The sequence below is a fragment of the Hirundo rustica genome, chromosome 4, assembly GCF_015227805.2.
Source record: "Hirundo rustica isolate bHirRus1 chromosome 4, bHirRus1.pri.v3, whole genome shotgun sequence".
NCBI lineage: Eukaryota > Metazoa > Chordata > Aves > Passeriformes > Hirundinidae > Hirundo > Hirundo rustica.
Window position 1 is genome coordinate 57,056,701 of NC_053453.1, and position 15,317 is coordinate 57,072,017.

The 15,317-nt window shown below is 37.8% G+C and overlaps 1 protein-coding gene across 3 annotated transcripts in view; it reads right to left on the bottom strand.

Moving 5' to 3' along the window:
• Positions 1-696: 696 nt before the first annotated feature.
• TXNRD1 (thioredoxin reductase 1) overlaps positions 697-15,317 on the bottom strand; it is a 29,601-nt gene continuing 14,980 nt past the window's right edge. For all 3 annotated transcript variants that reach the window (XM_040061666.2, XM_040061664.2, XM_040061667.1), the window contains 7 exons: positions 15,075-15,167; positions 13,298-13,374; positions 11,527-11,683; positions 9,334-9,441; positions 7,886-7,981; positions 5,532-5,666; positions 697-2,397 (listed from right to left, as the gene is read on the bottom strand). In XM_040061666.2, the coding sequence (XP_039917600.1) occupies positions 2,335-2,397; positions 5,532-5,666; positions 7,886-7,981; positions 9,334-9,441; positions 11,527-11,683; positions 13,298-13,374; positions 15,075-15,167 (729 nt within the window). In that variant the 3' untranslated portion in view covers positions 697-2,334. The remainder of the gene's footprint in view (positions 2,398-5,531; positions 5,667-7,885; positions 7,982-9,333; positions 9,442-11,526; positions 11,684-13,297; positions 13,375-15,074; positions 15,168-15,317) is intronic.

A 15,317-nucleotide genomic window follows, 5' to 3' on the forward strand; every position in this document is an offset into this window, starting at 1 on the left:
ATAATACATTATATACCTCTATCATCATGCACAGATGACATAAATACACACCTGAAAATGTCTTCCTTATGGAGAATTAATAGAAAAAGCCCTACCAAAAAAACCCACTTTAAATTCAAAGTAAAAACAGAAGTAATTGAACCCAACACCTGAGGAACTGTAAGCAATTAGTGTAGAAACATGCATCATTAATGATGACATGACCCATAAAAATAGATATGTGTACGTCCAGCCTTGCAAAGCCAAGCTCATATATATCTTTATTCCCTCCAGGAAATAAAGGATCCTGATCTCCAGGACCTGGCTTTCTTACACACCTGCTTGAAAATGCTGCTATTCATGTGCTTAAATATCAGTAGTTACACTGCCCAACAGCTCAGGAACCTGCACTCCCGGGTTTACAGAAGTTACATAGATGGCAGCTGGTGCAAATAGTGAAAGATTTGTTTCCTAATTAACTTTTATTTTTAAGTACGTCCTTCTCAAATGTTTAACATGAAAAAAAAAAAAAAAAAAAAATTGCACATGAAACAGCCCTAAACGCCGTTTTTCAGAGAAATACCTACCTTCAAAATGCAAGTGACAAAGCCACATCAAGCTGGGTTTGTCACGGTGCCCTCTTCTGGCCCTTGAAAAAACAGTCACCTTGCTGTCACCTGGTGTCTGCTTGGAAGAAGCATGCAAAGGAGTATCTGCTTGTGCAAATCGATTTATTTATTAAACTGGCCAGAAAAATACCACCACAGAACATTCTAGATACCATACAAAATATGTCTAAAAATCCTTCAGTTATGTATGGGTTTATAAAAATAACTTACAACACTCTTTTAGAAATCTCAGTAGAAGTAAAATAATTTGTTACTAGGCAGGAATTTAGGCATGAGGCATTCTGCCCACTGGGCTGGGGAATTAACCCCCTGTTCACATCACACTACTGAACTCCCAAGAACCATTTACTAAAGGAAATCCAAACCTTTCCGCTAAAAGAGAGGGAAATGGAAAAACAAATCAAAACCCACATTCATTTCCATTACAAAGAGGCATTTTTGCTATTTCTTGACAAGTAAATATGCATCTTATCCGACACAGGAGGGATACTCAAGAATCGGGTATTTTCATGGAAACCTCCATTTTAAAAGTATTGTTTTCTTAATTAAATATAAAACATAGCACACATGGAACTAAACATAATTTTAAGACCCTTTCTGCACAACAGATTTTTCACTATTGGTTTTTGGAGTTTGGCTGGAGGGTTTGTTTGGTTGGTTGTTTTAGGGCGGTGTAGTTGGGTTGTGTATTTTTTTTATTCAAAAGGCTCACTTATCTCCAGGAAATCTCAATACATTTGTGTTCGGAGTGGCCAGTTTAGACCTGAAACAGTGCAGTTAATGACAGCTCACCTGGAAAAAAAGAAATTTACTCAAATTTAATGAAGTTGCACAGAGTTCTTGGAAGTACAACGCATTCAACATTGGAATTTTGTCAGCTCCAAATCAGATTCTTTATAATCACATGAGCTTCAAGAAGAGCCAAGATCATCACATCTACATTGTATGCATGATTTCAGGGAAGAAACACAACAACTTTCTGTATCAAAAGGCCTTAATATATTATTTTTCTTTCTCATTGAGAAGAATATTTAAGGCTTAAATAAGGATCTCTAAATAAAAAGTCATAACAGAGTCAGTTTGTAAGGCAAGAAATATGTTGTTTCAGGTGGTACTAAACTTTTTTCCAAGGCTATTTTTTTCCTCATGATCAAACAAGTAGAACTTGCCGTCCGTAGGCCTGTGAGCTGGTAAAGTGCATGCTCATGAGGAGACCTTGCACTTGCTGTGTCATGACCCAAAACACAGAAGCTTTTTGATCTGATACAATTGATCTGATCTGAACTTGGGGGGGATTTTTCTGAGTTGGGAAGTTCTTTGTTCTGGAAAGAACTAGGAAGGAGTGTTCTAGAAAGTAGCTAGAGAGGAATAAAGTTAAACCAAAGCAGCTGTTGTCCAGCTGTGCTAGCAGTTCTTCCATCACTGCCCACCAGACAATGCAGGCTTCAGGCTATGACTTCATGAAAGCATTCATTAAATGCCCTGCTAATCACCAGCTCGACAGTCAAGATTCCCATTGCATTGCTAATTGCCAGCCAGGCACCACAAGTGGCCAACTCCCACGGAGCTCTTCTCCTTAGGACGATGGAATGTCCAGGTTAAACTCTACACATTTCTGCAGGTGTCCAAGGGTGACTTCCCCTCAAACCTTCGTTCTGAATTGCAGGAGTCAGACACTTTGATGAAAGTCAGTCTCTGGCAATAGCAAGGATGGGGTAATTTAACCTCAGCATCCGCTCACAATGGTGTTTTCACCAGAACGCTTAGTCACGGACAGAGTGGTGAATACCTTGAGACAAAGAAGAAAGAAGACTCTTAGTATGGATAATTTTTTTTTTTTTTTCTGGAAGATTAATTTGGGCATGATGCCCAAAACAACAGCCATTTCTTAAAACAACAAAATAATAATGAAAATCACACATTTTAAAGCCTTGCCATTAAACAGCACACATGCATACAAATAACTTTTGTTCTCTTCATTTAGGTTATGTTCTTCCTTTTGCAGTAGAAAAGAAAGAATTAAGGAAGTCACATGGCTTTATACTACCTCTCGTCTTAATGCTCAGAAGTTTTTACAGTGGGAACAAGCTCAGCAGTAATAAACTCCAGTACACCTAATGAATAAGTGTCTTTATGGCTCAAAGAAAACTTCTTTGTTTGGGAAAGTGGAGTTAACTCAGGGCCTGGGCATTTGGAGAGAATTTTGCCTTTGTGCCTTTTTAGACATTATAGAAATGTGGAAGTGATTGCTGATGAAGATATTATGTCTGGGACCCGTGTCCTCTCAACAATAGCTATGAAAACACCGAGTAAAACTGGTATGAAAAATTCCAATCTTTACTGCTTTCAAGTCACATTAAAGAAAACATATATACTATTCCTAAATAATTATTGTAAAATTAACAGATTAAAATTTGGGAAGGAAAATTCTACAAAAGTTTGTTTAATACTGGTACTTTACTATGCAAATAATTGCATGGTTTTGCATACATATAATATAGAACGGAAAAAAGGAAATCAAAACCACTGCAATCTAAATGCTTCAAAGTTGCTATAATTAGTTATCATCAAAGCCATCTCTCAGGAAGAATAAACTTAGCATAGAATAGAATAGAATAAAGTACATACACACTTCATTTATGCAAATAACGTTGAAGTATCTAAAGATACTGGGGATCAGAAAGACCTATATTTCTCTAAGGGGAAGCTTTGCTGCATTAAGGCTGCTAGCAGCTCTTCAGAGAACAGCATCAATAAATAATAAACCTCTTCCACTTTCTATAAGCACATAAAGCATTATACACAAATCAGGAAGACAAATGCATGCCTAATATATATGGCAGAAGAACAGTGACTTATCTAAAATATAGTACATGTCTTGAGAGAGGGGTTTAAAGTCTTTATTGCTGATCCATAGCCTGACAACACAAGGGGGTCTTCATTCATTGTTATTTCACTTCAAAAGACCAAGATTAAAAAGTACAAAACTTATCTGCTTTCCTCCTGGCCAGACTGCAAGCTCCAGGTGTGGAAGGGGATCACACTGCACCCTAGTAAGCCAGCTGGAGTTATTTGAAAATTGTTGGAAACATGTATTTTTGGACAGAATTTGTTCATTACTTAAGTGAAGGCAAAATCTTAGATCCAATGGCTGGAAAGCCATCATTAGCCACTCAGAAGAATCCCCCCAGCTTTTGGAGGACCATTTCTCTTTATCACAGATGATCAGTAGTACCCCCTGAATTTCAGGCAGCACAGTGCAGTTGAGGCTGAGATGTAATTCTCTATAGGGCTGAAGTCCTACCAGTTCTGTGCTTGCAGTTATTTGGACTTAACCTTGCAAGAAATTCCATTCTGAGCTCCCGTTTTCTGCAGAATAAAATGATGCTCCAAGAAGAGAAAGGAAATCTGGTGCTAATTTGTAAGCAGTGAGAATGGAATCCTCAGCCTTAAGGTTTTCTTCAAGTGGAATTAAACCATGCTTCACAGGAGACTTAGCAATTAATTAGTACTAGTGCCAGTAAAGATGTCAGCACTTGACCCTGTAACACTGCCTCTTTCCTCTTCAAATCAGACTTAATTTTCTTTAACTTTTACAGGGATGTAACAAAAAATAACAGTGATATTATCCATTGTTCTATTTGTCCAATGTGCTCATTCCACGCAAATCCCAATTTTCAAGCATTTTTCTAATCAAAGAGTGCCATCTTGCACTTTGATTTTTGTTTACTGCTCAAGAGATTAAGTTAGGTAAAAGCATAAAAAACCCTTTTGAAGACTGTCACTAAAAATGATCACTGTTCCCTGGAGCTTTTAAATAGCGTATTTCTCCTGAGCCAATTTCTTCCTCCCCCACTCAAACAAATATGATTATCTGAAATTGCCTCCCTGAATTATGTCTAATCATCATTCTATTCAGTTTCAATTTTAGCAGCTCAGATGTCCAGAATAAATTATGACTCTCATCCTCTCTTCACACTGCATATGCTAATACCCCACTTGAGTTCACAGGTTTGAATGCCTCCCTCTAAGATCTCTACAGGGCCCCTGGTAAGACAAGGACCTGCTAGCCCTCTTCAAGGGCCTCCAAGAACACCATTAGATGGTACTACAAAGACCAAAATCTATATTGTGGATGCTTTGAAGATGATTCAGATTGCTGGCAGTCCATTCCATTAATGGAGTTCTTATTACACTGCTTTTGCTAAACCACCTTGAAAATAAGAAACAAGAGAGGTGGATGTCTCTTCCGCAGAGCAGTATCCTGGTGCAGTATCCTTGTAATGCTTTACATCCAACACAACCTGAGATTCTGTACAAAGACTTACACAGGTCATAAACAAGATTTCAGGGATCCTCAGCTAATATAAACTGGTCCTAATGCTACTAAAATCAATTTCTGATTTACATCTGTCCACATCTGCTAGAAAAAATTGAACTCTTCATTAAAGAGGAACAGCAAGATTAAAAGAAGAAATATTTGTGTGGCTTCATGAATTGAAGGCCTACAGGATAAAGAAAATGTCTTTAAGGTGAGAGAGTTTAATAGAAAAATTGTCATGTAGCTGGTCCCCTTTCCTAGCACCAGTTTGTATGCCTGAGTACACCAGTTTAGCAGAAATAGTATTTGAAGCCTTCATAATCTTGAGTGGGAGAAAAATTCTACACTCCCCAGTACAGAGAGAACTGGTTTAAAGGAAGCCATAAACTTTTCACAAATGAACACACACACAAAATAATAATAAATAAATAAATAAATAAACACACACACAAATATTAAAACCAGATCATTTCCTCTCCTTTTCTCCCCTCTACCTTCCTGCAAATTTGGACCTCTTTAATAGAACTCTGCTATTCAGATTTCCAGCGCCTTACCACAGAATGCCATGAAAGCTAGGCTTTGAGGTGACTCTGTATACAAACCTCTGCACAGACTGGATGAATCCCTACGGTGTTGTCCAGCTGTTCTTTTGTCAATCCACATTTAATAGCAGCTGCAAACCCTTGGGTGACTTCTCCAGCATTTGGACCAAGGACATGGAAACCAATGACTCTCTCCTAAATGCCAACGATAATCAAATGCAAGTACAGTCATGAATTCAGTTCTCTTTAGACAATGTGTCAAGTTTTCTTATTCAGAGTATATAATTTAATCAGCTCACAAAATGTATCACAAATTAAAGTATCCACTAAAATGTGAACTATCATTAGCCCCAACAGATGTGAGATGGTGCAATCTTTTTTCTCTCTCTCTCCAAAGATTCAACTAGGAACTCAGGAGTCAGCTTTCTTACAGAGTTTTGTACATGAGTACATCAAGAGCATGCAAATTTAATGCATCCCATGGTCTGTGCTCAATTACACGTGGCTGAAATTTTATTCAGGTGAGTTATTCCACTCATGCCAACAGAACCCTTGCCTAAGTAAAGGAGAGCACCCTGCGTGAAGGTTTTCAGCAGCAGAGTCTGTGGTAGATGGCTCCATGGTATGTGTCTGCTGAAGAATTTTCAGTTTGGTAGCTGCTCACAGAGAGGACCACAAGCTGAAGTTGTGGCCAGCCAGACACGGCAAGAAGTCTATTATAACTGAACTGCCAGTGACTCTTGTGGCAGTGTTGGCTATCAGTGGGAATAATACACTTAGAGACTGGGAAAAAACCCATCCAGTCACAAGGAAGGTACTGTTCACACTTCTCCTATCTATACTCCTGTTCAGCTGCAGAACACATCACACTGCACATACATCCTCAGAAAACACCCAGCAGAAGCTGTGCTGATCTGACCTGCTTTTCTTAAAGAGAGAAACAAGAAAATTTAGCATATGTCAACTGCAGTGGGCTTTAGTGGCCCTTCAGGGAATTAATCAGATTTTGGTGAGCGTAGATGTAGCCCAGTCCAGTTTCAAAAGTCATCCACTCTTCCTGCTACATGTCACATGTGTTTGGTATAGTGGATACTACTGAAAGATTATTATTATTATTATTATTATTATTATCATTATCATTATCATTATTATTATTATTTCAGTAAGTCTGAGGACTGAAATTTACCACAGGGTTTATTTGAATAAGAAAAGCTATAACTGGGTAATAAGTAAAATGGAAGAATCTTTATTTTCCTTTAAAAATATGGACATATTTCAAAATAAAAACATAATAATGAAACCAAGGCAATGAAAGTTTTAAACAGTTACTGAACTAATTTTTTTCCAGGGTAACTTTCAAACACTACCCCTAGATGTTTAAACACGTTTCAAATTTTCAGGACAAGAAGTGAAAATAAATTAATGAAATGCTTTAAATCACTGTTAAACCTTTGCATTTTCTTTCTTAAGTAACTTTGGAGTAGAGCATTGCCAAAGGTTCTAAAATACCTTCCACACTAATGCAGACTCCTCCAGAAAGAGGAGATGGGCAAAACCTGACAAGTTTACAGATTTTACAAAATGGTGAAATGGTAGAAATACTGCAGGAAGATAAATCTGTATGTAAGAAAAATGAATATAGGTAAAGTAAGTTTTGGTTTTTTCTTATAGGACAGACAGTTGTGCCACCATCTTAACAGGAATGTATTTTAATAGAACATTACTATTCATAATAATTTATATTATTAAAGTCGACTAAATTTTATTGAACAGATGATGATCATTCTAAGATGGGTACACCAATTCTTCTAACTAATTACTAGTTTTGCTTTTGCTTCGGCAGGTACTGTACATTTCCATGGCCAGGAAATTTGATCCTAGTCCAAGGATAATCCTGGCATTATCATGCTAAATGGGATTTGTGCAGGCAAGGTACATTATCCAGTTAGAACAAGCTGAAGAGTTTTATGAACACATGTGAGTTTGGAGAGGTTACAAGTTGTGATGATTTCTGAGAGGCCTCAGTTTCAGAGAGAAGAATCTCCCAGAAAAGAACATCCAAGTTTGGGACGGAGAGAATAAACCAATAAAACTCCTAACCATTTTTACATGCATTGATTTGCTCACTTCTCAGAGTTAATGAACAGTCTCAAAGATCTCTACTTCTTATTTTACGTATATGGAAGAAGTACCATATACAAATAGCAATGGCAAATTTTGTATTTTACTGGGAGTTGGTTTTGTATGCATAGAGGTATGCATCACTATAAATATTTATTACACTTCAAAAGGTAGGCAAATTTAAACTAATTTTAATTTGTTAAAAATAACCTATTTATAGCTGTTGTACCATCAACAATTCCTATGATAAAAATAGAGATATTGTTTTCCCCTGGAAGGAAAGATGCACTTACGTTATCTTGAATATTGCAAATTATCTTTGCATAGCATTTGTTGTTATCTCTGGATGGCACAGTCCACTCCAGTGGCCAGAAATGACTATGGTACACCTGGAAATAAAACACAGGTTAAAAAAGAGTTGTACAATTTCCAGCCAGAGAGCATGACCTTCCAAAAGCTGCCAGACTATTCTAAATAATGAGCAATGTACACAGCATTTAGAACATCTGAAATCATGATGATACTCTTTCCCCTTAATGAATGCCAAAACCAGAAGTCTACAAACAAGTACTAGTGTTATCCAATAATTTAAAAAGGAGAAGCTATAAGAATATTACTCTTCCAGGACACAGTTCACCATGCTCTTCTTAAATTACAGAATTGCAAGTGACTCAATAATCTTACTGTGGCTTGCAAAACCAAAAACCAATAAGGTGACACAATAAAGAGGTCAGAATACACCAAATGAGGACTTATCCAGAACAAAAATTCTTCTGGGTGCACATTTTAAAAAATAAAATGCTTTGAAAATCAAAAGCACATTTTCCAGAATAAAAGGTCCATTGTTTCACATATAACATCAAGAATTTCACTCAATAACAAAAATTTTACTGGGTATATACAAACTTCGGGGGCAGAAGAGCATTTAAGCCTTTGCCCAGTGGTCAGGTTAACAGTATTTAGCCCACTGCCATTTTGAGTTGTATTTACTTATTTTTCTCCACATTCCAAATCAGAAAATGTCAGCTAAGATGGGGACAAGTTCACAGCTTCATGCGTTACCACTTGCTTATTTCTGTAAATAATAATCCTCAGGTGATATTTGCAGGACATAAAAGTTCAGTTTATTGTGAGATTTCCTCCCCTCATGTTTTCTGTAGTGTGGTCAGTACAGCATTTTGGAGGAACAGCTTCAGGCACTAAATGCTTATATTTGTCTAATTTCACTCCTGACCAGCAATTCCAGGGAATGAAAAGGGATTACTCATGTGAGTAAAATTAAGCACATACCTCTTTGTACAGGCAAAGTAAACAGGAAAAAAGAGTGTAACATTTGGCTTTATAAAGTAAAAATCACTTTTTTGGTAATGGTAAGGAATTTACCATGCTGTAGGTACAAAAGACCTACTTTGTCATTAAAAACTGGTGTATTGCTTCCAACACATACCCAGCTTAAATTTATCCTGAAGTATTTGCAGACACAAAGAAACCCTTTTTCTCTTTCTTTTAAACCAAATATTCCACCTTTAAGCCCCTCTTTGCCAAAAATAGAACATATCTGCAATTAGGGTTATTGGGATTGAGAATTATTTTTATAACATGTCTAGGAACAGCTAGGGAAGACAAAAAATGTACCTCCTGCCCTTACATCAGAGCACAAAATGCTGTTTTAATTGACTCTTAACATTATTTCAAATTACAAATTGGAAAACTAAAACCCAGATGAAATTAAGGCATTTACCTCAATGTTTTCCTCCCCAAATTTCTCCATTGCGGTCTCTTCAGCGTACCCACAGGCTCCATACTCCAAAGGAGTAAATACAGTAGTTGGAACATTCACATAGTCACACTGTATGGCATTCAAAACAAAACAGAAAACCCACACAACATCAGTAATAAAACCAGCATACAGCAGTCTGAAACAGCAAGAAAAGCTTGATTATTCACAATTCTGAAAGCTCTTTTGTTTTTTTAAATTGTCTTAAATTAAGGTATAGTTTTGTGTTTGCCCATTCCAGAGGTGTTAATTAGAGCAAGAATAAAAAGACAGTTTAAAGACACACTAACATTAGCATGCATTAATTAAATGGAAAAGGAATTCAGTGGCCCATTTTAAAAATGTACCAGATCACAGGTCAAACTGGAGATAAAAAGTAGCCTGTTCAACCATTTCTATTTTTAGCTGGATGCTGCAAGGGCACAACTACCATTTAAAACTCATTTTTCATCAGCCATGGCCTAGGCGATGCCAAAAGAACCACCGACATGAAGCACAGCCATTTGTGAGGACAGTGAAAACCTGTCACTTCTCCCAGTTTTGTATCATCTCCAGACTTTCTGAGGGTGCACTTGTTCTCATCATCCAGATCCATTAATTCAAATGTCAAACAGCACTGGACCCAAGTCCAAGCCTATGGCACACCACCAGGGACCAGCCTTCAGCTGGTCTCTGGAATGCTCGTCACAGCCCTTTGAGTTTGTCTGTTCAGCCAGCTTTCAACCCACCTCACTGCCCACTTGCCCAGCCGTTTGTCCATGACAATGTTCTGGAGACAGTGTCAAAAGCCTTTACTAGACTCAAAATAAACAAACATCCACTGCTCTTCCCATATCCACCAAATGAGTCATTCTGCCGTAGCAGACTAGCAGGCTGGTCAGCTCTATTTCATTTCTAGCAATTTTATTTTCTACATATTTCAACTCTAATTAATTTCCTTTGTGACTGGGGATCAACTAAGACGCTGATTACTGTTCTTACCCCACCGATCCATAACACCTCAGTGTGTTTCAATCACCTTCTCCAGATTTGTTATAAAGACAGTGTAAGCCACACTCCCTTTTTTTTAAAGTAGTTACTCATTTCTTGGATTCACAGAATAAGAATGCTTCCTTTGGCAGCATAACAATTTTTATACCTTGAGAGACTTATCTGGCGAAAAATGTAAATTAAGACATATCCGCAGCATCACAGTAATAAAAAAAAATTTGCTTCTGCTACAGTTCCTTAAACCTTGCCTGGCTAATTCAACGACATTATGCACACTGATTGAAAGTTCTGTTACTGCAATACCTGCCAACGTAAAACAAACAACTCAATCAAGCTCTAAATCTGGCTGATAGTTGAACTTGCTATGAATACAGCCAGCTCTGAAAGGGAGAAACTTTTATGGTCCTGCCATATGGTTACAAAGGTGAGACAAGCAACCATATCAGTGTAACAGTTCTTTAAAGGCACTCTCCCTTCCTTCTGGTTTAAACATAAGGTGTAAATGGGTACCCACGTTACTCCCATTTGAACAACCATAACCTGGCTGAAACCCAGAACTGCACTAGTATGAAACAAGCACTGAATCCATTAATTCAGCAGGGCATAAACATGTGCTGAGTTACTGGTACATCTGATCCTCCTTTGTGTCCATATTCAGCTACAATTAGGACTGTGTATTACATTGAAAACATAAAGATGAGAAGTGAAAAAACATTCTGAAAATAACTCTGAAAATTAAGAACATCACAAACTCCTATTCCACTCTATTTAGCAAGCACAGGTAGGTTTAGTAAACTGCCTTTGAATTAGTATTAAAGCACTTAACAAGATGGGAAAGACTGCTGACTTTTAGGGAAGGTAGTAGAATTAAAACCAAGTTAAATGGTCTCTGTTAATTTCATTATCATTATACTCTAAGAGAAAACTAAACCCTCTTAATAGGGAAAAAAAAAAAAAAAAGAGACTACTGCTTAATCCATAAGGTATTAATTTCATCCTACACAATTAGCCAAACACATCTGCAGTAATATCTTTGCCAGGGGGAAATTAAAATGATCATCAAAGCTAATCCTTAAAATTCTGCTGGGTTTTCCACAAGCAAGCAGACTTGCACGCTGCACTCAGAAGCAGAGCAGTGACAGTGTTTTGTGGCAACAGGCTCCTTACCTTAGTGGTTGCCGCAGCATAAAGCCTCTGAACTAGCAACCTTCCTGCCTGGATTGCCACTGGTGTGAGTTCCAGCTTGTCCTGCAGGATATCTCCAATAGCATAGATATACGGCACATTTGTCTGCTCCACATCATTGACAGGAATTTTTCCCGTTCTGCAATCAGAATTGACAAGAAAAAAGATCTAAGTGTTCCGCTGTGAAGGCTGGAGGTGTAAATAACCTTGCAGGCCCCTTAGCCTTAAGAGAAAAACTTGTATGTGAAGTATGAGGGAAAAATTCATGTTCATAATCTTGCAGTCTTGAGCAGGAATATAAAGTAGGGCAAATTTGACCAAAACTACAGGAATTCACATGTGGGATAAGGAGGTAGCTTGAGAAGCTGCAATTCATCTCCTGAATCACTGAGGTGAAGCATAAACCCCTTCCTGAAACACCCTCTACCACCACCTGAGCTGTGTACTGGCAACTTTCAGGAATGACAGGGGGAGACTTTCTCCTACTCCATTTGTAGGACAATTTTTCCATTACTGGAATTTCAGTCCAGTGGTTGAAGCTGTTTGTAGAAACTTATCCTTCAGGCTCCTGCACAGAGACAGGCCAAGCTGTTACACACTCTACCTAAGGGACAGCCAGCAAGCTTTTTAGCTGTAAGTGCACTGAGTTAACGAAGTTTTTGATTATTAATATTTCTGACTTCATCAATAAATGAGATAGTGCAGTAGTCACCACAGGAAGCACAGGTTAACAGGGAAACCTAATCAGACAGACACAGAAACACACGGTTACTTGAGAGACCGGGGCAATTCCCACATTAAAGATCCAACTTCCTCAATTTTGCACTTGTTAAAAATTATACAGTTTATGTGAATAACTTTAGTTCATTCTATTAAGCTAGTAATAGGTGTCCTGACATCAGATGTGTACTGTTCTACAAGTCAACATGGGTCTGCCAATTTTGAGTGGGCCAAAATTTCTGCTTATGTGGCATATCACATTTGTTCCCCTAGACAACATAGGTTACTGCATTCCTAAATAAAAACTCTGCACTTGTCAAGGTCATGGTCCCTTGTCTTTTCTTCAAAGGGGAGATCTCTGAGGACCCACACGCCTGCAAGATGTTTTAGTCACCAATATTGAAAATGTTGCCGATAGCTCCACTCCCTGGTGCAACAACCTCACTACATGAAACATCAAATACCCTTCTACAGAAGACACAGCTTGTACCCAAGGGTTGCTTCAAGGCAAGAAATAAAACCCTTCAATACCTAAAACACATTAAGAATTTCACCTGGGAGTTTAAGGAATACTACTTGAACCTTATCTTTCACAGTAGCATATATATTTCAAAATAACAACATTAAAATATAAACAAAACTCACTGCTCTAAAATCCTGTGTGAACAAACAGATTTTTGCTCCAAGAGGTGATAAAAGCAAGGAGATGAGAAAAAGAGAGTACAAGGAACAGCTGACAGACCCTAGAACACTCTGTAACTGCAAGAAGCTAAGATCAACCTGTAAATCCAGAAAGAATGAAACAGATATTTTTCCTTCCAGGAATTAGAAACTGACATTTCAGCAACAAAAAAACAAATGTGGCAGTACTATGGGAGAAAATGCTATTATCTGCCACATGGTTTTCCATCCCAGTGTACACAAACAGGGGACAAATTTGTCCTCAAAGCTTCTGGATGTCTCTGCACCACTACCACTCTAACAGTACATGACACAAGCTCAGCAGTGAGTGGCACATAGACACTGTCCTTACTTTTCATTGATATTTACTCCAACCTTGTCCAAACCAATTTTTCTTGTGCATGGATCTCGTCCAATTGCCAGCAACACCTGCAAAACAGCAATGCACGTGACTGATTTTTAAAAACTCAAAAGTGCACTTTCCTTTGGCTATTATCTTTAATATATACTAGAGAATAGTATCTAAGGCTTGGTCACAGTAAGGTGAATAAATTTGTTACCCATTGTACATTTACAGAGTTTAAGACAAGCCATGGCCCAACAGTACCAGATTTTAATCCTACCATTAAAAACAGGCAAATAGCTTTCCCTAGAAGAAGGCCCCAAGAATACTATAAACCAATCAGTTAGGGACAGATTCTTTATCTCCTTGCAGTTTTACACCAAGGTGTTATCCCATATCCTAACCAGAGCAGGTGACCTCAAAATGCTCCATAAGGAAAGGGCCCTTTAGGAAAAAACTCAGATGCTTAAGCAAATAAAAATATCATAAAATAGTATTTTTTTTTATCTGAAAATATAATTTACTTATACATGCTCTCAGCAAGTCACTGTCAAAGATTATTATTTTTTTAATATTATTTGTTTGAACATTTGTTCAGACCAGGCCAAATTCTTACCCACCCTACCAACTCTGCTATCTTAACAAATCAAGTTCCAGCTTTTGCTATCACAAGGAAAATTGCTACATGCTTTGTAGTCTTGGACAACTGTCCAGATAACTATATAATGCTTCTCATATGGCAACCAAGAACACCCCTGAAGGAATCCCAAGATCTCCTTCAAGTCTTACAGATGATCAAACACACCACATCTTCAGAGCTGAAGGTCTTAAAATGCAGCACACACAGCTCACAGCTTCTATGAGGAGTGACAGCATTTCAGTGAAGATGTAGCAATAAGAAACCAAAAGTTTCCTTAATGAAGGGATGCTATTAATTTCCTTGCTAAAAAGCTTTCACTATTATGGACTGGAAAACCCCAGGATTACAACAGCTCTGCTGCCATTGCTAAACTCTCTCACAGTGTTGGCGCCCAGATGCACTGAGGTGTGTCCTTGTTAGGGGATGACTGATGCACTGTACAGGTAAATGAGGTCACTGGCATACAGTATTTGCAGTCTGAAGTCCCAGGCTGGCAAAGGCCTGTCTTTACACATTCTATATGGTTCCAAATACTCTATTCACTTTTTTTTTTTCCTCCTTTCAGCATCAAGGCCTATGAAAATGAGTGGAGTGAGGTGTGATGGAAACAGTCAATCAAACATCCAATACCACACCTGCACACCGTAATTTTACTGTTTTAAGTGTGTCATGAAGTTTCCTGACTGGCTTGCCACAGGGAATTAGCTGTGTTTTGTGAAGATGTGTCAACAACAGGTCTTGAGATGACATGCCACCTGTTCATTTAACTCCTGCACAGACCATTGCTTTGTGATAACTACAAAACTTGCCCTAATTACTATGAAAACTACTATAAATCATTACTTTTCATTTATTACAAATATCCCACTGGGAAAAAATCCTGCAACAGATTCCATGGGACCAAGCTCATCCAAACTCTTAAGCTAAGAAGCAGGTTTCAAAAGCATGCAAACTGATTTTCTGGCAAGGGAGAATAAACATTGACTTTGGGACAATTATTTCCAGATTAATTACCTGCTGATTGTGTGCAATTAGCATATTGCAAAGACTAAAATAAATTTTAAGTGTGGATAAAAACGCCCCACAAGATATCAACATTTAATGGAAGGCTATTTCACATTCTTCATGCATATAGACAGGACTCACAGTGTTGTATTCCCCTTCAATCATTTGGTCCCCCGCTGTAGACTTGGCTGTAACTTTCAGTACTCCAGGAGTTCCTTCCTCAACCCGTTCAATCTACAACATTTTTGGGGTTGGATGAGGTAAAAAAGAAAAAGTTTCAAACAAAAATATACAAATGTATATTTTTCCCACCACATACCATTGAGAGAGTTTTAACCGTGACCTAAAATTAGGCACTTACTCTAAAGATTCTTTAAATTTCTG